Source organism: Pteronotus mesoamericanus, unplaced genomic scaffold (assembly GCF_021234165.1).
Source record: "Pteronotus mesoamericanus isolate MK-2021 breed Mesoamerican mustached bat unplaced genomic scaffold, CSHL_Meso_final contig_32, whole genome shotgun sequence".
Lineage (NCBI taxonomy): Eukaryota > Metazoa > Chordata > Mammalia > Chiroptera > Mormoopidae > Pteronotus > Pteronotus mesoamericanus.
The window spans coordinates 1097979-1121770 of NW_026555134.1; the positions used below are offsets into that span (position 1 = coordinate 1097979).

General features: G+C 39.2%; 1 protein-coding gene across 1 annotated transcript in view; it reads left to right on the forward strand.

Moving 5' to 3' along the window:
• The first annotated feature begins 2938 nt into the window (after positions 1-2938).
• Positions 2939-23792, forward strand: part of ELP3 (elongator acetyltransferase complex subunit 3) — an 81849-nt gene continuing 60995 nt past the window's right edge. The window contains exons 1-7 of the mRNA XM_054576010.1: positions 2939-3027; positions 6087-6186; positions 8893-9031; positions 15267-15337; positions 16253-16316; positions 17723-17791; positions 19412-19566. Of these exons, the coding sequence (XP_054431985.1) occupies positions 3009-3027; positions 6087-6186; positions 8893-9031; positions 15267-15337; positions 16253-16316; positions 17723-17791; positions 19412-19566 (617 nt within the window). The 5' untranslated portion in view covers positions 2939-3008. The remainder of the gene's footprint in view (positions 3028-6086; positions 6187-8892; positions 9032-15266; positions 15338-16252; positions 16317-17722; positions 17792-19411; positions 19567-23792) is intronic.

Consider the following 23792-nt stretch of genomic DNA (forward strand, 5'->3'; position numbering starts at 1 on the left):
GCAAAAGCCAAAGGCTTTACAACGGCCTGCAAGGTCTTATGTGAGCTGCACTCCGCCCCAGTCCACTTCATCTCTTCTCTGACCTCTGTTGAATGAACTCAGAAAGTCTGGAGGCTTTGCTAAAAATAAGTGATAGAGATTTATTCCAGGGTCTTAGAGTTTGCAAACTAGAATCACAGCTAGGAAAAAAGCCAGCAGCGTTCCAAAGAAGAAAGAAAAGTTAAAAGTTCTTATAGCAGAAAGCATCTTCTTGGGAATTATTAGTCCTGCAATCCTAATCCAGGATTGATCCAGGACAGTTATCAGTCAGGTGTCAGGTGTCAGGTGTCAGGACGGTGGATGTCAGGTGGTCTGGAAGATGGGCGCCGAAGGGACCGGTCACATCCAGTGGTTCGGATAATGAATGTCAGGTAGATCTGCACATGAGTCCTTCCAGGGGTTACCTGGAGGTCTGGATGTATATCTAGGCATTGATGCAAGACTAAAAAGTTTAAAAGGTTTAAGTTCCCAGGCTAGTTAGAAGAGTGGAGTCTTTCCTCATACCTCAACCTTCATAATGTTAATAATTTTAGCAGCTTGGTTAAAGTGACTGCACTTTATATATTCCCTCCCTGTACTCTTGCTCACCTCCATGACATATTCCCTCATTCATGGCTCTGTTGACACTGGCCTCCGTACCTTCTCTGAACCCACCAGAAACCCTCTTACTGCAGGACTTGTGTGCCAAATGTTCCTTCCAACTGAAATACTCTTCCCCCAGGTATCTGCATATCAACAGGCCTACCTTAACCCCTGTTGAAAATGTATAATCATACTACACACCTGCGTCTTTCTTTTGTGTGAGGTAAAAGACTAATGATGTAGATGATGTTAAAAAACAAAATTCAACCAAGTAAACTTGATCTAATTGACTTTATTAAGCAATTCGCAAATGAAAAAGTTTACCAACTAGCAATTAGAAGGGCTCTCCAAGGAGAGATACAAAATGGAAGGTTTTTATAAGAAGAGTAGGGCAAGGGAGCTACTAACAACAACAAAAAGTATTAATTTTAGACCAAGACCTCCGCTTTTGGGGTGAAGAGAATGACAAGGCTGTTTTCTTTAATTTTCACTCTAGAATGTAAAAGCTGGAAAGGTTATTATGCAGATTGCCTCGTCTTTCTTTGGGGGATGGAACAGGGCCCATGAAACAGATTACCTTACCAGTGCTTGACAAGAAAATTCCAGCTGGTTGATTTAAGATTATATTTATAGGAAAAGTTGAAACAGCACTTAGATCAGGCATTACATCGAGGTTTAGTGACGTGGGCTTTAGCAAAAGTGATACAATAGTGGCTCATGGTTTTCTCTTTAACACTTCGGATAATTCCAAAATAAATTTAAAAGAGAGTTTTATTCATATATGATTTGCAAATCAGGGACGCAGCCCTTGCTATGTACCATAATGGAGGGGATAAGTCTAGGATTTTAAAGGCAAAAGTTGAAAGGAGCTGATGATCAAAGAGATGAGTTGCTAGGGAAAATAAGGCAATAAATGTATTCATTTTCTGATTGATGGGGGTAACTGGACTTTTCAACAGTCAGCTAGCTCAGTGGTCAACAGGTGGGGCTGTGATATAAGAACAGTGGGTAACACATGATCAGGCATTTATTAACATCCTAGCTCCAGTTCAGGCTTGTAGAACAAAAGTTTTTTGGGTTATTTACCAACAGAAATCAAACAACATAGGCAAGCAGTTTTTAAGTCCTATGAGCAGTCATGATCTGCAAGCAGCCTCAAAGTACAAACTGCAGAAATACGAATGTTGGGCCACAAGTTATGATAGTAAAGTTCTTATAAATCCTCATAAGGAAGAGTAGAGAATACAAATTTGGAGTAGAAATAGAGTTCTGTTTTGGACATGTTAAGTTTGAGATGCTTATTAGACATCAAGATCTAACAAGGTGTCAAGTAGGGAAGAAGTTGGGACTAGACTATAAAAATGGGAGTAGATGGTATTTAAAGCTATGGTACCCTGGGGATCACCTTGGGAGAGACAAGGCTGAGAAGTGACCCCTGTGGTACAGCAATATTTTGAGGTGACACAGAGGAGTCCACCAAAGAGACTGAGGAAAAAGTAGAAGAAAAACTAAGAGGTTGTGGAGGGTCCTATCATGAAACACTTTTCCTGAAAGCCAACTATGTCAATTAGTGCTAGGATGACGATAAGGACAGATACATGCTACTGAATTTGGCCTGATGGGGAGTAACCAGATGTGATCGGGACAGTTTCAAGGTCGTGGTGGGTCAAAGACTTTGAGTTATGTCAATTCTGGTGGGAAGGAACTGAAAACACCAGTTTCCTATCTTTATGTAAATGAGAGGGTTTCTTAAATTCTGGTTCATGAATAAAGGAGATCATGAATAGGTTTCAGGAAAACGGTATCTCAAGTCCTGCCTCCAAACTCTTACCAAAACTGAACGCTTGCGTTTTTCTAGAGAGATCTCCATAGCTTTTATGATGGTTATTAGTGACATGTGCCTTTCATGTGAGACCAAGATGACCAACTGGCGTCAAAGCCTGCATCAAATTTTTCCTTGACTCCTATCTGATCTCTTCCAGGCTCTGAATTTAGTTTTCATCACACTAGCACGCTCGTTTTCACGCGACCTCCCACGCACGTTCCTGCCCAGTCTCCTTTCCCCTCTTCAGAGTCCTACATCCACACTCTCATTTAGGGTTCCTGGCGCAGCCTCTTTACATAAGCTTTGTCCAGTCGCGGTACTACACAAGACCTTCTGATGCTCGAGCACCAGGTCCCAACCTTTGCCTCGCCTCCTCCGGCGCCGCGAGAACGCCACCGAAGGGCGGGGTGGGCCTGCACGCCCTGCGTCGTTTGGGAACAGCTTTACGATATATTGACTTTCATTTTACGACAAGCGGAGTGCTTTGTGGCTGTCAACTTTCGCCGTGGTCCGAGTTGGGGGCCACACTCTCAGTGGTGGCAGGAGCTACGACGGCGGAGAAATGAGGCAGAAACGGAAAGGTGCGGAAAGGGAGGGAGACAAAGAGGGGGTTGGGGGTACCAGGGAACGGGTGCACATCTGGGCGGTCCAGGGCTGACCCCATTTTTTCCCGCGGGAACCCGATGCCTGATCCAGAGCCCCGCCACCTGGGGTCAGCCTTTTCGTCAGTTCCAGGCTCCTGCTTTTTCATTTTATCTATTGTGCTTTTTAAACCGACCTTTTCTACTCTCTTCCTCTTTGGCAGTCAGTTAGGGTCTTTTGCATAAATGGCAGAAAAAACTTTATTGCAAGGTATGGCCTCCAAATAGTCAACGTGGTTGGTCGATTTAACTCGTTCTCGGACTCTTTCATTTGTTTGGGGTTTTGTGTTTGTTTTTTTTTTTAAAGGACACTGTGCACGTTGCGGGGGGCGGTTCGTGTGTGTGTGTGTGTGTGTTTGTTTGTTTGTTTTTCCGAGCCGTAAGTTAAAAACAACCCTGAATTCTTGAATTTTGTGGGACAGCTCTGCCCATTTCTATTACCTGCGGAGTTAGCGTGGAGCAATTTCACCTCTTTAGTTTCCCAACAGGATGGAGTCAAATTTCAACTATTTCTCACAGGTGTTAGACTTTGCACACTAATTTAAGCAGTCTAATAATAACAACTACCTTTTATTGAGGCTTTGGTAATAACTTTGAAGTCGACACCCTCTCCATTTTACCAATGAAGCTGAGGTTCAAAGAGTTAAATGACTTTCCCAGCCCAGAATTATTCTTAGGAAGTAGACCTGGTTGGTCAGACTGTATCTATGAACAAAAACAAACAAACAAACAAACAAAAAATTTTGTTCTTAATTACTAAGTCTCTTGATATCAACTGCAGTATTTTGAAGCAACAAGTGTGCAGGTTACCTTCAGTTCTCTATGCCTTCCAACCCTATATATTCCAAATTAATTTGTCATCTTCCTCTGTCTTGCACCTCAGGTGGGCCAGACAGCTCTACGCTTTTAACTTCATCTAATCACCAAACCCTATTAGGTCTTAGAAATTGCCTCTTGAAATAGTTTATTCCTCATATTCTGACCACCATCCTCCTAACCCACCTTAGTAACTAATATTTGAGTAGTACTTTGGCTTCTGTACACATTATTTCAGTTGATTCTTAAAATGGTCTTGTGAGATGTGTATGTATTATCCCAATTTTGCAGATGAAGAAATGAAGTTTAGAAGTTTAGAGTCTGCTGTCTTAAGATCTTTACTGTATAAATCTTGGGGTTTTTTTTTTTACAATGTTGCCTTTTACTTAGTACCCAGATTTTATGTATTATTTGCACCTTCTGAATCATTTTTTGTATAGAAATACATGTTTCTATATATATTTTCTTGAAACACTATTTTCATTTTTTAATCCCAAACTTGAGAATATATAATTCTGCACTGTCTTTTGCACTCCATTTAAATGTCTTTGCCCAGTAGCCAATGTACCCTGTAATCTGTTCGTTACTGAACTCCATCAGAAAGCCCATATTCTGGTTAGGCAATGCTCCTTTGTACAAAGATAGGTGCTGTATTTTGCTGTGTTTTGCACTTTTCCCCCAGACAGCTGGATTGCTATCTGTTTTGCTTGTCCAGGATCTGCCCTTTCATTAAAGACCCCTGTGCCTTTTCCTTCATGAAGCCTCTTACTAATTTACTTCTCTAGCTAATTCTTGATATACCAAAGGGCTATACAAGTTTCAGATCTTTATCTGTTTTTATCACCTGAGTCCTCTTTTCCTCTCCAAATAAATTCTTATGCAGAAACTCAGTATTAAACAGGTGAAAGCTGAGCTAGTTTGGTCGAAATGGAGAGAAGCCCTCCCTTTCTAGCCTCTCCCCCTTCCTCTACCTCCACCACTAGCCCTACCTCTTACATGTCCCGTGAGGTGTCTTTGGAACTCTGAAGTGCTGAATTACATGGTGTGGAAAAGCATTGAGCCTTTGAGTATAGATGGACTGTTTTTCCTCTCCAATTGTTTTATGTTAGCTTTGCCTCATTAAATTAGAGGCAGCTTGGTGCAGTGAAAAAACCATGGTAGTTGTGCAAAGCAAACTCAAATCCAGGCATAGCAAAGACCTGGATTTGAGTTTTAACTATGCCATTTACAGAGACATCTTAACTTGCCTTAGTTTTTCACATCTGTAAAGTGGGACAATGATACACCTTACGGTGTTGAGAGGTTTCCAATGAGATAGAGGAAATGAAAGGGCTCCATAACTGCCAGGCTTTCTCATCACTGCTTCTTCCTAATGGCTTTATTATCATTGAACACCAGCTCTCTCTGCGGACAGGAAGCATGCTTGCTAATGGCTCCCAAGCTGAAATCTCCCAGCTTTTATCACTGAAGAGAGAGAGGTGTTTTTTGCCTTGAGAAGAGCTCACATTGGCCTGACTTGAATAGGTGCCAGTCCTTGAACAAATCAACTGTAATTGCAGGGGTGGGATTGTGTAAGAACATGTCAGCTTCTGCTCTTGCCTTCTAGACGTGAAGGGGAGCCTCAGTTGCCATGAGAGGCGTTGTGATGATGGACAGACTATGTCTTAGAGATGCATTAAGATCCTTAGCAGAGTATAAACCCACGTCTTTTCTATTGCAAACTAAATACTACTGCAGATACCTAGGGTTTGAGTTTCAGCTTTACCCCTGATAGCATTTTCATGGGACGGGCAAATATCCCTGTTCTATCTCACTCTGTTCTGAGAATCAGATGAAATTAGGCATATAAATATAACTACAAATCTGGAGATAAAGGGAAGCTATTTTGATTATTTGGGCCTTTCTTGTGCAATCAGGTTCTTTCTCCTCATGATGTTTGTCTCTATCATTCTTGTGGTGTATGTGATTCTAAAGTGAGCTCCTCCCATATATAGGTGAAGCTGTGATTAAGTTCAAGAGACAAAGATATCATATTTTAAACAGTAGAGGCTTAGTGTCTTGTGAATTTGAGCTATATTGCGTCGCTGGAATGATTTTGGAAAGAAAACTTCTAATAAATAAAAAAAAATCTTTACTGAATAATGTGATTTTTTTTTTTACATTGTTAAACACTATCTTTCCAGGAGAGCTCAGCCCTGCTGAGCTAATGATGCTGACAATAGGAGATGTTATCAAACAACTAATTGAAGCCCATGAACAGGGGAAAGACATCGATCTAAATAAGTAAGTAGAGCCCTGATTGGTATGGCTCAGTGGGTTGGGTGTCTCCTGCAATGCAAAAGGTCACCGGTTTGATCCTGGCACGTGCCTGGGATGGGGGCATGTGAGTGACAACTAATCGATGTATCTCTCGCACATTGATCTTTCTCTCCTTCTCTTTCCTTCTCTAAAAAATAAATAAATTTTTTAAAAAATAAGTGGATCTATAAAATAGAAGGCAGTCTTATTCTTAGGTAGTAGGTCTCTTATGAAATTATCAAATTCTCCTTGTTTCCTTCCTATCTCATGTTTTATTTTTTACTTGAGAATTTAGCTTTCTGCCCTGCCCTGCCTTCATTTATGGCAAAATTATCTCATAGTTTTAATAACACTAATAGTTTCTAACATTTATTGGGCCCTTACTGTATCCCAATCAGTGTGTGTAGTGCATTGTATATATTAGCTCAGTTGATTCTTACAAAAACCGTTATGATGTAGGTATTCATATCATTGTCATTTGACAGATGGGTAATATGAGACAGAATGGTTAAATAATTTGTCCAAGAGCAAATAACTAGGGATTGGCAGAGCGGGGATTTGGAATTACGTCTGTTTCCAGAGCCCCTGTTCTGTGCTCTGTGACTTCACGTCCTTCTTCTCTTCCCCACTGTCTCAGAGGAAGCCGTAGCTCTCTCCAGGAAAACCTCCCTTTGGAACCCTTGATCTAATCCAACTCTTACCTACTTTATAACCTCCTTGGCATCTTCATCCACTTCCTCCTCACCATCATGTTCGACTTTGACTTTGCTACACCCTTAAATACGAGGGGACTTTCATCTCCGCATCTGTATTTTCACTGTATATTCATTGTATAAATCTGCTCTCATGAAGGGGTTTTCTCCCCACCCCAAGGCTGGCAGTGATCCAGTCACCACATACGTCACATTTTTTGACCCTCTTATCTGTTATTTGAGATACTGTAATATTTTACCTCTTCCTTGGAACATTGTGCTTATTTAATGAACATTTGCTAAAAGAATAAATGAGTAACCTTTTTTGACTATGAAGACATATTTTAATCTTTTTTCCTACCATGTCTTTAGCAGTTTTCTTTCTTTGTTGGCTCTACTCATAATTATACAATTCTTTTATTTCTATTGGACATTTCTATTCCTTGTACATTTTTGACACTCTCTTTAATTTAGACATCTAAAGTTAAAGCTACTACCATCTTCCTTAAAACCAATTCCTACTCAGATGTCCTCTTGAATTAATTAGTGGCATCTTTGAATCTTTCTCCTTAGGTCCAGTTAGGGCCTGAAGTTTACCTGCTCTGTCTTCATTATGACTCACACTTTTATTTCTACTCCCAACTCCCTATCCCAACTCTTTTTAAACTTAGGTCTAGACTACTGCAATAGTTTATGCTTTTGGTCCCTTTTCATCTCTTGCTGGATTAATTTTCCTTTGTCTTGTCTTTGCTGTCATTTCCCTGTATAGGAACTTCAGCATGTCCCCAGTGCTTATGAAATTAAATGCAGGTTCCTCAGCACGTTGTATAAGGCCTCACAGTCTGGCTTCAATTCACTTTTCCAACTTTTTAAACTTCTCTGCCTTTACATTGAAAATCTTTTGCTTTCTATCAGGCTAGTCTACCCATATTTCTTAAAAGATGTGTATTTTTGTTTTTGCATCTTCACATAAGCCATCTGATTTGCTCTCTGTCGTCTTCATGTGTGCACTGAATGTCTGAAGCCTCTTTTTCTGTGCCCATTTTCCATGACTATCCCTGGTACACTTTGAGTGACTCCCTTGAACACTGGAAGCACTCACTGTTGTGTGTGTGTGTTTTTCATGCACATTTATCTTTGTTCATGCCTATCTACAAACAAAAAACGTGAGATGACTATGCCTTATGCTTCCTGACATACCAAGTACTTAGGTGTTCTCTTGTACAAAGCAGATAGTTCATATTTGTAGAAAATGATGGAAACACCTCATCATATTTTCAGATGGGTTAAAAATGAGAAGTGAAGGTGACCTTTAGGGTAAGGAATTATTAGTTTGGATAAAGTTACTTCTTAGGGTGAGGTTAGGGTTATAATCAGGAAGGGACAAATGGGTATTCTGAAGTTCTGATCATATTTTTTGAAGTGTGGTTGCACAAGTGGTTGCTTTGTAATTGTTAAAGTATATTTAGATGTTTTATGGCCTTTTTTATGTATACAATATTTTTGTATTAGAAAAAGTTTTTAAATACTTTCGTATAGCTATCATCCTTTTGTTTGTTTGTTTGGGGGGGGTTCTAAGACAGTGGTTTGCAACCATGTGTGACCCGCCCATCCCCGTGGACATGTGGCAGTGTCTGGAGACGGCTTTGGTGGTTGTAGCAGGAAGAGGAGTACCAGTGCGTAGAGGCCAGTGATGCTGCTCAGCATCCCACGGTTGTACCGAACAGTCCCCCACCACAGAATTCCTCTGTTTCCAAATGCGGTAGTTCTGAGGTTGAGAAAAGTATAGGATATTTTGAAGCTATGCCACTATTTTGAACAAGACTTACATGGTGTCACTGCCTGGGCCCCTGATGTTCACAGATGTTAAAGCCACTATTGTCATCTGGTGAAAGGATGGAGAGTGACAGGAGTTGATGATGTTATTTATAGGCCAGCCTTTTGATAGGCTGTCCTTGAGATAGTGTGATCTTGATAATGCTAGATGCTTTACTTTCAGGGTGAAAACGAAGACAGCTGCCAAATACGGCCTTTCAGCACAGCCTCGCCTGGTGGACATCATTGCTGCAGTCCCGCCTCAGTATCGAAAGGTCTTGGTCCCCAAGTTAAAGGCAAAACCCATCAGAACTGCCAGTGGGGTGAGTGCTTCAATCCGTGTAATGTTGACTGTGTATCTGGTCTGCCCAAAATCCCTGCCTCCATGCAACACCCAGCTAGTGAGGTCGAGGCGAGGGGATTCAGACTGATGTAATCTATAGATTATGATACATGCTGGAGTGGAGACATGCGCAGAATGCTGGGAGGGCACGGGGTCGCGGGGGGGGGGGGGGATTCAGTGTGCTTAAAAGAGGAAATGATGCTTTGATGTCTTTAAAAGTATAGATTGAGGTTTGGCAATTTTGACAGGATGACATTGTTGGCCATGTTAAGCTTGTGGCTTTCAAAATAATTGCTACTTATAAAAGGTACAGTTAAAAGGTAATTAATGGTGCAGAGTCCTTCTGTAGAAGGTAAATGTGGAAGATTTGACGTGACAGGGAGCGCAGCGGGAGTCCAGAGGACAGAGACACCCTGTCAGTCAAAGGGACTAGGGAAAGCCCAAGAGAGTGTGGGGCTGGCCCAACATAAGCGATGCTCGTAAACGCAGAGGAGCGGGCAGGCATGAACAGTAGCGGGAGCACGGGCACAGGGAACTGAGGCGCAGAGGCAGAGATGGCAGAAGTGCAGTGTGACACCGTGAGGACATGAGACTGCCTGGCAGTGAGGGTTCGTTTGGGAAAGGCTCAGGGCGTTGGATTGAAAAGTTAATTTGAGATCAGCTTGTAAATGACCTTAAATGTCCAGCAAAGAAGCTGGACAGTAGAAAATTACTAAAGACTTTTGAGGAAGGGAGTGATAGGAACAAAATAGATTTTCAGAAAATTACTCCGGATACCAGATGTAGGGTAGGTTGGAGACAAAAAAAAAAAACTAGTTCGGATTCTCTTGGTTTGACCAAGAGAAGTCTAGGTGTGAAGTTTTAAAGGCCTGAATTAGGGTAGGGGCTCAAAGATGAAAAGGATGAGTGTGAGAGATAGGATCTGGACCCTCTTGAAATATGGTATCCAGAATTGAATTCTGTGTTCCCAATGTGATCTAAGATGGTCATTCTGTTCCTTCAATGAGGATGTTATGTTTCCAGTAATTGCAGCTTGTGTTGACTTGTTTGGTGGCCCCATCTCTTGGATTATATTACATTTGTGGCTAATTAAGTACCACTAATCATGGCCTTTTCTCCTTTGTACTTAAGTGTTTTTGTTTTGTTTGTACCTAGTGTAAAGGCTCTTTAAAACCAATATTTCCAAATCTCTCAGGTCTCTCCTTTTTTCCCTCAAAGGGCAACTGCTTTTAACTCTTAGCTGATTTCTTGGCATTTACTTCCACATCCCTAAATCATATGCTTTATAGATTGTCTTGAGTGTTTGGGTTTTGGCATTATGAATGAGCTTGCCACCACAGACAGCAACGATTGAGCAACCTTTCAACCTGATATACTTGGCTTTTGTAACATCATTCTCTCTGCCCCTCCTCCTACCTCAGATCATTTCTTTGAGGGCTCCTCTTACGTTTGCCTCTAAAAGATAATGCTTTCTGTGGTATTCGTTAACTCCCAGCGCCAACCTCTCCCCAGCCAGGCTCACATCAGATAGCCCGTCAGCCATACCTTCCCGACTGACTGCATGTAGACCCGCAGGTGTAACATAACCCAAGCCAACCTCACATGTGCTCGTTCATCCTTCTGGTCCGTATTAGTTCCCAGTGCCCCCGTTCACTCAGTTTCCAAAATATGTGAAATGTGTCATCTATTTCCACCACCACTGGTAGGACTGTTTTGGCTTGTTATTTCTTGTTTACATTATTTCCCTCATTTTTTAACTGGTCCACTCTGTCTTGCCTGCACCAAACCTGTCTTCTGCAGTGTCACCAGAGTGAGCCACTGAAAGTGCCAGAAGCACGCGGCTGGCTGGCCTTCTCCGTCTACTGTGCGTCCTGACCTCCACGCTTTTATTTCTGCTGCTGCCCTGGCGGGCTTTGTTATTTTACTTTACTTTTATTTTATTTTATTTTATTTTATTTTATTTTATTTTATTTTATTTTTTTATGGAGCTGTCTTAGGTTTACAGAAAAATAGAACAGAAAGTACATAGAGTTTCCATATACTTCCTTTTCCCAGATTACCCTATTATTAATACCTCACATTGGTTTGGTGCATTTGTTCTAATTGATGAACCAGTATTATTACATTATTATTAACTGAAGCTAATAGTTTTTACATCGGGGTCACTCATTATGTTGTGCATTCAGTGGTTTTACCAAATGCATAGTGCCATGTATCATATGGACTAGTTCTGCCTTAAAACTCTCCCAGGCATCCTTTCCTCTGCACCACCCCTCTGGCAACCGTCGCTCTATGTGCAGCCTCCATACTTTGGCCTTTTCCATGTAGCTGGCATCAAATAGTATGTAGCCTTTTAGATTGGCATCTTTCATTTAGCAATATGCATGTAAGGTTATGCCTTTTTAGTAGCTTCATAGTTCATTTGTTTTTAGTCCTGAATAATATTCCATGGTCTGTAGCTCAGCCTGTCCATCTGTTCACCTATTGGAGGACATCTTGGTTGCTTCCAGTTTTTGGCAATTGTGAACAAAGCTGCTATAAATATTTGCGTGAAGGTTTTTGTGTACTTACAGGTTTTCAGTTCATTTGGGTAAATACGTAGGAGTGTGATTGCTGGATCATATGCTAAGACTATGTTGAGCTTGTAAGAAACTGTCACAGTGTCTGTACCATTTTGCATTCCCATCAACAGTGAATGAGACTTCCTGTTCATCCACATGCTTGCCAGCATTTGGTATTGTCGGTATTGTGGGTCTTGGCCATTCTAATATGTGTGTGTAGTGCTGTCTCATTTTCATTTGCAGTTTCTGAATGCCATATGATGTTGGATATATTTTCATATACTTATTTGCTATCTGTCTTCTTCGTTGGGGTGTCTGTTCAGATATTTTGCCTTATTCCTAATTGGGTTATTTGGGGGTTTTTTTGTGTGCATGTGTGAAGTTGTAAGAGGTTTTTTGTGTATTTAAGATACATGTCTTTTATCAGAGAGGTATTTTACAAATATCTTCTTCCAGAACTCTCACGTTTTAATGTAGCCTAACTTACCAATTTTTTTCTTTCATGGATTGTGCTTTTGATGTTGTATGTAAAAACTCATGGCAAAACCAAAGGTCACCTACATTTTTCTCCTGTGTTATCTTCCAGAAGTTGTATAGTTTTTGCATTTTACATTTAGGTCAGTGATCTATTTTGAGTTTGTATTTGAGGTGGGTTTTTATTTTGTTTGTTTTGTTCTGCTTAAAACACCATAATTATTCTTCTTTATTATTAGTGTCACTACTAATTACAACAGTAGTTATATGTTGCCCACCTTTTACATACCAGCCACTGTGCTGGTATGTTTTCTGATTTAATCCTCAGAACAGTTTTGAGGAATAGTAAGTATTGTCTTCATTTTCCAAAATTGGCACCGCAAGGGGAAGAGAAAAGATTCAAACCTACACTTCCCTGGCTGACTCCAAAGTTGCTGTTTGTTTTTTTGTTTGTTTTTTACTTTATCAGCAGTTTTTAAACTATACTAAACAAAACTCCAGGGTTCCTTAGGCGTCTCAGAGCTCCTGTGGAGGTTAGTACAGGGAGGCCATGGGAGCGGGTCTCACCTCTATTTCACCCAGGGCTGTTACTTTTCAACTTTTTTATAAATTAGTACTCTAAGTGGAATGTACTTGAGAGGAGAGTTCTAGTGCTCAAAAACGTTTGGAAGCTCCTGCATATTGCTTCCTGGCCCCCTGCCATGTTAGCTCAGTTAGCCCTTAACTCCACATGGTGGTTAGCCCCTTGGGAGGGCTTTCCTAACTGCCCTGGTCTGGGCTAATTCATTCCTTTCTTTGAGCAGTCTTAGGATTTTCTACATGCACGTGGTATTGAAATAGCCTATTTCTTTTTAAAAAATATTTTATCATTTATGCTATTATAGTTGTCCCTCTTTTTCCGCCTTCACCCCCCTCTGCCCAGCCCACCCCCCTACTTCCATAGTCAGTCCCCGCAGCGTTGTCCGTGTCCATGGGTCCTTCGTATACGTTCTTTGACTAACCCTTTTGCCTTCTTTCAATCTATTTCTGTATGACTTGAAGTTTTGCTAGGTAGTACAATTTTAGAGGGCAGAGGCAATACATGAATATTTTTGTAGTCTCAGGCCCCACCTGCTCTGTGTAGCTCAGAACCTGGCCTATCTAGTTGGCCCTCAATAAAACATTGTTGAATTAGATTGACCTCATCAGTGGTATATGTGGTTGTGTCTCATTTTAAATAAAAACATTTGTTTGAAACTATTAGTTTTTTAAATCAAATGTGAAAATTTATGTATTTTGGGGTTTCTCTAGGTCATTACTTAATGATTTAAGTTACATTTTAATAATTTTTATTATGAAAGATAATCACAAACTTACAGAAAAGTTGAAAGTCCAGTACAAAGAACATTTTCCAACTCTCAGCCATTTAAAGAGTTAGGTGTGAAACTGATGCCTTTGAAAACTTTATTTTAGCGCTTATTTCTTACACACAAGGACATTTTCTTATATCACCACAATACAGCAGTCAAAATCTGGAATTTAACAATGATACATAACTTATCTAATCCTCATTCAAACTTCACCAGCTGTTTCAATAATGGCCTCTATATGACCCAATTTAGAGTCACGTGTTGCATCATGTAGTTATCATGTCTCTTCAGTATGGACGCTTCTGTATTTCCTTGATTTCATACCTTAACATTTGAAGATTTCGGGCAAGTCAGACTGTAGCGTGTTCCTCAGTTTGTCTTAATCAGATGTTTCTTCATAATTCGACTCAGGTCATGTGTCTTTGGCAGGGATATCACAAAAGTAATGCTGCATCTCACTGACTCATCGGGTGGTGCATAGTTTCCTTTTGTCTGGTCACTGCTGTTCATTGTGATCAAGGTGATGTCTAACAGCCTTCTCCTCCATAAAGCTAGTCTTTTCCACTTTATTACTAAGAAGTTTTATGTGGTAAAATATTTTGAAACTATGTAAACATCCTCCTGTTCCTTATCAGACTTCCAGTTTACTTACCCATTTATTTGTATGAATAGATAAATGGTTTCCTATATGGTGGGTTATAATCATTATTGATTTTGATGCACAGATTATCCCAGCTTTGACCAGTGGGAGCCTTTTCAACCTGACTTCTGTGTCTTTTATTTTTCTTTAAATGTCTCCATCATTCTTTGAGCAGTTTCTAGCTTTCGGTCTTAATAAAGTGTTCCAGGCTCATCCGTTACTTTTCTTTGCCCCAGCCCTGGAATGAGCCATTTCTCTCAGGAGTCCTGGTTTCTTTTTATAGAGATGGGTATTTAGAGACCACGATCTGAGTGCTGGTCAGGCTCGCTGCTACTAGGATGTTGCTGTTTCCAGACCCTCTCTGTGGACCAAGCTGGGAAATGTATATGTACCTATACATACATACATATAGACATACATATGCATACATGCATAACACAGTTGCATCGATATTTGCATATCAGTGTTGAAATCAGTGAGTTCACAATAGTACTTTCAGTTCCATCCAGTCCACAGAGTTCATTCTAGCCCCTCCCTTTTCATATTTTTAACTTGCTGCTCTGACAGTGAGAAACCTGGCTTGCATCCACCTTAGTGTGTGACTGTATTTGACTAGCTGCTCCTGTCTGTAACCGATCTTCTATCTCTAAACATCCCCTCCTTTCTCAAGCAGATACTCTCCTTACCTGACCCGGGCTCAGAAAAGCCCTCTGAGAGTATTTTGCACACACTCTGTGAAGTCTGGCTCCTAGTTTAATTGTCTGAATATCGAGATCTAGCGTGTCCATGAGGAGTTTAAGTTACAAAAGTTAGGTTTAGATATAATCGTATAGAATTGCATAAAGTAGTTTTCTTCTCCTTTGCCACTTTAGTAAAACAAATCAGAAAAGTCACTGTGACTTTAAAAATTATCTATTTTTTACTTCATTTATTGTAAAATTTAATACAAACTAGTATGGACAATGCATATGTACATTTTAAAGAGATCAATGTTATTTTCAAGTCCCATTGAAAAGAGATCAACCTCGTACCCACTGCCAAGCCACAGAGATACAGCCTTGCCGGTGCCTGGGAAGCCCCAGGTGCGCCACTCAGATTGCAGCCCTCTCCCTTCCTCCGAGAGGCGGCCTCTCTCCGGGAGTTTCTGTCAGCCACTTCACTATAGCTTTTTCACTACTCTCTCTTTTATAGATTGCTGTTGTGGCAGTGATGTGCAAACCCCACAGATGTCCGCACATCAGTTTCACAGGGAATATATGTGTGTAAGTAGGATGATTTTAATAAGGGGGGGGGTTGGGGGTGTGTGTGTGTCTGTGTGTGTGTGTGTGTGTGTGTGTGTGTGTGTGTCTGTGTGTGTGTCTGTGTGTGTGTCTGTGTGTGTGTTAATTCCAGTAATAAGGCCCCTAGAGCCTGATCAGTGCATGCTGGCAATATTTAAAACTTTGCTATAATAGATTTATAAGTTAGTTCTTTGAAACAAGCAACCATTGATAGGCTAGTTCTTTGAAACAAGCAACCATTGATAGGCTATTTTGAGGCTTTAAAAATGACACAACGATTTTAATTTGTTGCAATATCCAATAAAAAATACGTAGGTTATAGAACTCAAAACAGACATTCTGTTAACTTCAGTAGACAGTTCTATTAATTTGATAACTGAAACATGGAAATTCCAAATGTCAGAAATTTTAAATGGCATTGCCTCAGAGAAATATCAATATAAGTTATTTTTATAAGTAACCTTTAAACTTTTAAAGTTTAGGTAATTGGAAAAATTAGCAGAAGAATAAGCATAATTCCAGGTAGAAAGATTAAATAGGTAAATGATATTCTTAAGTATAGTTACCAAGAGAGCACTGCGAATATCAGTCCAAACTTAGGAAAATTTAGGTTCTGTTATTTGTCGTTAAAAGCTTAAATCTCTGAAATAACAGTGACTGCAATATTCTGAAAATGGCTGTAATAATGTTCCCTTATATGTTCATCTTGTTTACTTGTTAGTAGAAAATGTATTATTTGCAGATACTGCAAAAGTAGACTCTCCTTTTAGGATTTGAAAAGGAAGCTTGTTCGATGTCTGGATTTTATGGGGACAGCAGACATTTGAACTAGGCTGTTGGACTAGATGTCTGATTTTTGTGTCTGACATGTCTTCATTTTTTCTGTTGTTTTGGCAGATACTGCCCTGGGGGGCCTGATTCAGATTTTGAATATTCGACACAGTCCTACACTGGATATGAGGTAAAGTAATGCGAGGTTGTCTTGAGGAAATGTTGCATCATATACTCTTACCTGTATTGTGCTTTTACAAGTACTAGCTATCTTAAAATTTTTATTTTTTTTCCTGATTACAAAATACACTAAATACTTGCTGAGTGTCAACATTTGTCTAGTCACTGGAGAAATACTTCTGTAAGCATTTGTTATTAATATATGTCAGACATGAGTGCTTTACAAGTTTAAACCCTACCAGTAGCATTTTGAAAGTAGACACTATTATTCTGGTTTTATGGATAAGGAAACTGAGGCCTAGAAGCCTTAAACAACTGGCTCGAAAACTCACTGCTAATACGTGATAAGCCATGTTTTGAATTCTGTACTCATCTTTCTATTGTACAGCCGGTTTGTGCAGCACTGAAAAAGCACAAGGTCCTTGTCTTGGGGAATTTACATTCTAATGGAGACAGGCAATAAAGAAACAAGCAAGAAAAATATCAGGTACTAGTAAATGCTAAGCAGCAAAGTAAAATAGTAAGGTGTAGCTGGGTGGTTTAAGCTATGGTGGTTAGGAAGGGATTCTCTGAGGAGGTGATATTTAACCTGAGTCCTGAAAGACAAGGAGACTTTCAGGAATATGAGCAAAAAGCACTTCTAGCAGGGAGCATAGCAGAACAAGGAGCCGTGCTGGCAATGACAGTGGGGTGCTCTGGAGCCCGGAGAGGAAGGGGAAGAATGAGGTAGGGGAGAGATGAGATGCCGTAGTCGTTCGGAAGCCGCGGCCAGGAGTTTGGATTTTATTATGGGTGTCATGAGAAGCCTTAAGACTTACGGGAATGATACAGTCCAATATAGTTGTTTTTTTTAAAAGAGCATTTGATGGCAGGAAAGGATTACAGTGGGGGCAAGGGTGAAAGCAGGAAACCAGTGAGCAAGCTTTTGAAGCAGTCCGCCTCTTCGGAAGAGATCAGCAGCCAGCAAACTCGGTGCCTTTTTCTTCTTCTTTTTTTTGTTTTTTGATTTTTGATTTTTGTTTAAAGCTGTAGAATATTCCATTGTATAAAAACATGAAGGTTTTCCTGTTAAGCCATGAAAAACTATGTTATATTTAATGACCTTGTTTAAAGGTTATTCTACCAAATAACTTTTGAATATGTATGTGCATCTGTGTCTCTGAGTAGTATTACAATTTGTGTTGGTTTCCATAAACATTTATACAAAGATGAACATGATCTAAGAAGATGCCCTGCTGGTCAGGTACTCATGGCAATGGGGGTGGGGACTAGCCTGGTGCTACTCAGGACAGTATTTTGAAGACTGAGAAAGAGACACAAGAGAATTTTATTTTTAATACATCCTTTGCAACTACTACTTGAATTTCTTATTTTTAATTAAGTGTGGGCATAACAGGATCTTTTTTTTTTTCTTAGCCAACTTCCATGCGAGCTATTCGTGCTAGATATGACCCTTATCTACAGACAAGACACCGAATAGAGCAGGTAAGTTTTTAAAAAGCAGTTTTAAATTAGATTTTTATACTTAGAAGGTATTATTGCTTGATTTGAGTTGTGCCTGAAATAAGAACTAAAAGAATGTTTTTTCCCCATTGTAAGTTTTTAATATCCATCTGAAGGAGGGAGACTATTTTGCAATACCTAGCAAGATGAAAAATATCTTTTTGACCTTTCTTTGGAGACTGTTACTTTCTTTAAGGGTTTTATAGTCTATAAATTTCTTTTAATTTGCAGAACATCATTTATGGTATGAAATCTACAGAATGTAGATGTGTGGAAACTCTTAGATAGTAGGTGGATGGATTGAATTTTAGTCTCCCTAAGCCAGATGAGGAGTATTGGGGCTGATTTGCTGGAGCAGGAGCAGGGAGTTGGCTGCAGAAGGACAGGAGGAACACTTGTCCCATACCATCTTCATGGTGGTGGTTATATACAATCTAAACATTTATCCAAACTCATCCACTTACACGTAAAATTAATTGGTTTATTATATGTAAACTATACCTCAGTATAACTGATTAAAAACAAGTACTGTATAAATGGCCTTGCTCTATTCAAGAAATCTGAACATTAGAACAGTTTTATTTTTACAAGTTTTGCAATTTTAAACTTGTCCAATTAAAAAAAATGTGAACACTGCCAGTAGTTTTCATGGTAGCATCTAGTAGGGCTACTACAAAATCTCAAACGGAAAGTAGTATACCAGTATATATTTTAAATATATATGTAAATGCATGTATTTATGCATATGTATATGTAAAATGTATGCATACATAAAGATGTGTTTATGTATAAATTTGCTAATTTCAGGAACAAGTGTTTAAAAAGGTACCTTTTTTACAAATTAACCGTAGACATCCTTTACATGCTCATTAATTTGAGTTCATAATTTGGTAGCTACATAATCCAGTTTTTCTCAAGCCTAAAATACGGCAAGGAATTTAAAAACCTGTTTTTGAAATTAGCGTTTTTGGCTTATTGTAGTTGACAGAATTAATGGTCTGTAACATCACATCCCTCATAATAGAGATGTTGTATTTCATATTTTATCCGTCAGACTTTTTATTTTCTTCCCTCCCCCCGAAAAGCAGAATTGAGGTGTCACCTGTGTCCAGAACCTTCACAAATGGTTTAAAACTTTAAAGTTTTATTTTAAAACCACTTTCTTAATTTTTGTTTCTACTCTAATGCTCTTTTTCTTTCATATGCGTTGAGTCCTGATTATATCGCATGTAATTATCTTCTTTGTCCCTAAGGCTTACCACAGTGTGACATAAATACGTGATTGATAAACCGTTCCTCTTATTTGACTTCACTGCTTTCTAGTTTATACTTTATGTGTTTTTAAATTTCCATTCAACTCTGTATTAATATCAAGCTTTTTGTTATTTTTAATTCTCCCTCCTTATTTGAGCTATAAATTTTTTTTCTTTCACTCTGGAGACTATTATTTTTAATCCACAGAATTTACTAAATATGTTTAATTGCTTCTCATTTTTAAACTATACTGATGAAAACATTGCAAAATAAAATTAGAAATTTGTAGTACCCCCTTAGGATAGTGACTATATTGTTTTATTGCTGATGAATTTATATGTCTTTCAGTTGAAACAGCTCGGTCACAGTGTGGATAAAGTGGAATTCATTGTGATGGGTGGAACATTTATGGCCCTTCCAGAAGAATACAGAGATTACTTTATTCGAAACTTACATGATGCCTTATCAGGACATACCTCCAACAATATTTATGAGGCAGTCAAGTAAGAAATCTTTATTTTATCATATTCTCCAAAGTGCTTGTCAGTTTATCCTCCTAGCAGCAGCTTATAAGAACTTCTTCAGCTCTACATCTATATTCCTAATTCTTTTTTAGGGGATAAAGGGGTGAGAGGGGTGGATAGCAGGGGATTTCATTATTTTTATTTGTATACTTTTGATGGATTATAAGGTTAAATACATTTTCTCCGGTTTTATTGAGCTATACTGACACACAGCACTGTATATGGTTAGGGTATACAACATTATGATTTGACCTACATATATCATGTGATTACCACTAAATTTTATCATCTCATACGTCTCTAGTGCTTGGAGTTACTTCTCTTTTGTGGGAACAGATTATTTCCATTGAAATAATCCCTTTTTTTGGGGGGGGGGGTGAATATACTTTGTTGACACTAGTATTCACAGAGAAAGAGCGGTTCACAAAGTCACTGTGAAGAGCTTTTCAGCCTTAGGCTGGCCTAAACTGCGCGAGTAGGTAACTGAACTAGTTGAGTTTTTAGCCCACCCAGAAAGAGCACTGAAATGTTTCTTTATCTGAAACATTTAGCTGCTATGAAATCAACAAAACCAGTGAATATTATTTAATAAGTATTATTTTATTATTAGCTACTTTTTAATAATTGTTAAACAATTTGTTTATGAATAGGATCATTTATTCCGCATTCTAATTGACAAAACGGAAGAGAATTAAGCATTTTTTTGATACCTCATATCTCAATTTTCATATATAATTCAATGATTTAAGAAGTGGAAGTCTTAAAAATAGTTTTTATTTGAAGAAGTGTCAGGAACACCTGGCTAGTTAATGTATACTAGTTCTTCATTTATTGAATGTTTATTGAGGACACACGAGGTACCATCCATCTTACAAGCACCGGGAACAACATGGTAAACAAGACGGATGCTGTCCTTGCCCTCATGATGGTGCTTACATTTTACTAGTTTAACAAATAATAAAACAGTAAATGCTATGGTGGAAGTGGGCTACTGTGCTAGAGAATAAATAGGGTTATTCTCTAGAAGAAGTGGTGATGTTTAAGCTGAAGCCTGAAGTGTAAGGAAGACTCAGTTAGGCCAAGAGCAGAACAAATAAGGGAAAAGCCCTGAAATGTGGAAGAACTTGGGGTGTTCTAGGAACAGAGAGGAGGCCGAGGCAGATGGAGTCCGGTGAACAGGGGAGGAGGTGTCATGAGGTGAGCTTGAAAGTTAGGTATGGGTCTGATTGTATATTGTTTTGAGGAGTTAAAATTTAATTTGAAATGCAGTAATGAATGATCTTAAGCAGGAGAGATACATATTCAGGGTAAAGATCATTGGGGCTATTGTCTGACTGATGGATTAGAGGGGTACAAGAGTCAAAGTGGGAAACCAGAGAGAAGACTGTTGCATCCATTCTAGCTCAGATGAGAGTGGTGGCGGTGATGATGGAGAAGAGGTGGATTGGAGCTGTATTTGTTGTTGCAACTGAAGGCACTTTGGATTGAGCTGGGAATGAGACAGAGGAAGGAACGAAGGTTGACACTCAGGTGGTTGTAGGAAATGATTGATGGGTGGTGCCATCTCCTGAGATGGAAAAAACAGAGGGAAGAACAGATCTGTGGGATAAAATTAAGAGGTTTTGTTTGTTTGTTTTTTAGGTAAGTTTGAAATGCAGAAGATACATCCAAGTAGATGTCGTGTAGGCTATACAAACGATGTCTGGGCTGGTGGCACAATTTTGGAGATGATTTGCTCATAGATGATACTTAAGGAATTGGTGCTAGGAACATCTTTTTGTGCCTGTCCTACTTCCTCTACCCTCTTAATTTGTTTTGTACTCCTTTGGGTTTGTAAAAATGAAAAAAAAAAATAGGCTTTTTCATAAGTTGAAATGGGTATCAATGGCAGCTTGAGGGGCCCGTGTAAGGAGTTCAGCACGGGGAGAGTGTGTGGGAGCGACCTCCTTTGATTGCCTCAGATAATGTGACAAGTTAATTCCGTATCCATGAATCTAGACTTTTAGCAACAGCTGGCCAGAGTGATCTCTTCCTGCCCTGGGGCTTTAGTAGCAGGATGAGATGGTGACCACATTTTTATTGCTCATTCAAAACCTTGATCCTTCAGGAATATGAGTCATGCTTATTAGTAAAGTACTGAAGTCTTTCAAACTTTAGAGGAGTGATGATGTAATCCAACTGATTCTTCTTAAGAATACTGAAATCAAATGATAGCTTAGAATAAAGTATAATTTGAAGAAAAACAACCTTAATTAGTTCAAGACTCCATGACATTGGAATAGGAACAATACCTCAGAGGATTACTGACTGAAATTGATTCCCTAGAGGATAACATATCAAGACCATTGAATTTTTCTACCCATGCTTATATTTTATGTACTCTTTTTTTCAATGCAGCTATTCTTGAGTGGTAGGCCTTGCCTATTAAGGGGAATTGACCTATAAAAATATCCCTGACGTGCCTTGTCGCCCAGTCCCCTGCAGCCCCTATAAAATTTTGCCACAAAGCCCTTCACAGTCTGCAGTTTGGGCCCCTGAATCACATGAGCTAGGCCAATGGAAGATCTTCATAATGGATTTTTAGGGTGCATCTGGTTTGACATTTCCATCAATTGAAACTTGAGAAAAATTTGCTTTATTCTTGGTGTGAAGTTTTGCTTTATTTTTGCAGAAATATTCTAATGCTTAGTGGTATTTGTAAGTTGTATATTGTTGGGGTGAAAATAAGAGTTCCGTATGACAACCAGCTGGCTTCAGATCACAGAGTTTGTAGAAAAAGCCCTTTGGAATAGAAAGCCTCTTCCTGTAATGGACTGGATGAAGCTAGCCTTATTTTCTTTCTGTTCTTCAGTTTACCTCAAGAGGGCAACAAACATTTTACTTTCAGATGAAAATTTATATATGATTTGAGTCTTCATTGCAGCAGATCTCATGAATGGCTCTTGGGAAGTAATAAAAGTGCTATCTGGGGGCCATAAAACCACGCGTAAACGGTACACTGAGCTCGCCGAGCTGCACTTGACGTGTTTTGCCCTTTTCTCCTAGTCTCTGCTTTTATGAGATAATCTTTAGAATGCTTATTTGTGGCACCTCATTTACTTTGTTGAGGTAAATTTTTACTACCAACTTCCAATAATAGAGTTGCCTTTTTTTAGGGGGTGGGGAGGGGAAACATCATATAAGTTGAAGGAATAGTAGCCTGCTTTGTGCTATAGAACTAGAGACGTAGAGAGCTCTTTTCAAATGTTAGCATCTTTGTGAAATAAAGAGCAGCCAAGAGATACTGAGTTTTGGACATAACGTGTTTCCTTCCAGATTTTTGGAGGATATGATTACCTTGTCGTTCTCTGTGTTGTCTTGCACGGAGGTTATTCATTAGAACCGGTTGGGTTACCCAGTGTGGCTGATCTCTCAGATGCAAAGCGGTGAACTTCAGGTTTCTTTCACTGTTAGTTGAATGAGTTGTTTTTGCTTGCTAACTACAGGGATGTAATACTTTCATTAGCTTAGCAGAGATTTTATTTAAAAGATTAAATTTAAATTCAGTTAAAAATTACATATTGTGACAGATAAGTCAACAATGTCTAAGGTTAAAAGTCTGTTCAAATTAGAGTTAGCTCGTCGGTCCCTGTTTTGTTATCATGTGTCTAATCTGATAAAAGTTTTGTTACTTAGGTAAAAAAATTAAAACTTTGCCCTTGCCAGATGACTCAGTTGGGTAGAGCATTGTGCCATGCACCAAAAGGTTGCAGGTTCAATCCCCAGTCAGGGCACGTACAGGAGGCAGCTGATCGATGTTTCTCACTCTTTCCCTTCCTCTAAAATCAGTAAACATATCCTCAGGTGAAAATTATAATTAAAATTTAGAGTAGAAAAAGTCTTAAGAAGGTGAACCTAGTTATTTATGGCAAGTTAGTAGCAAAAAGTATGTTAAATCCTTGCAGATGGAAAGATTGAAAGCTGAGTGAACAGAAAGTTCAAGGACAAAGCAGGTAAGGTTTCTGCGAAGCCTCATTAAATCAACCAAAGTGATAATCACTGATTTCTATCAACTAGACTGAGACTCTTCAGTTGTCTCCAGAGAGCAACAATTATTGGTGACTATCGTCCTCTAAAAGTCACAGCTCTGGAGATGAAAGGGATCGGCAGTGGGATCTGAGTCATGCATTCACCAGAATGCAAATGTTGCCAAGTAACTCAGAACA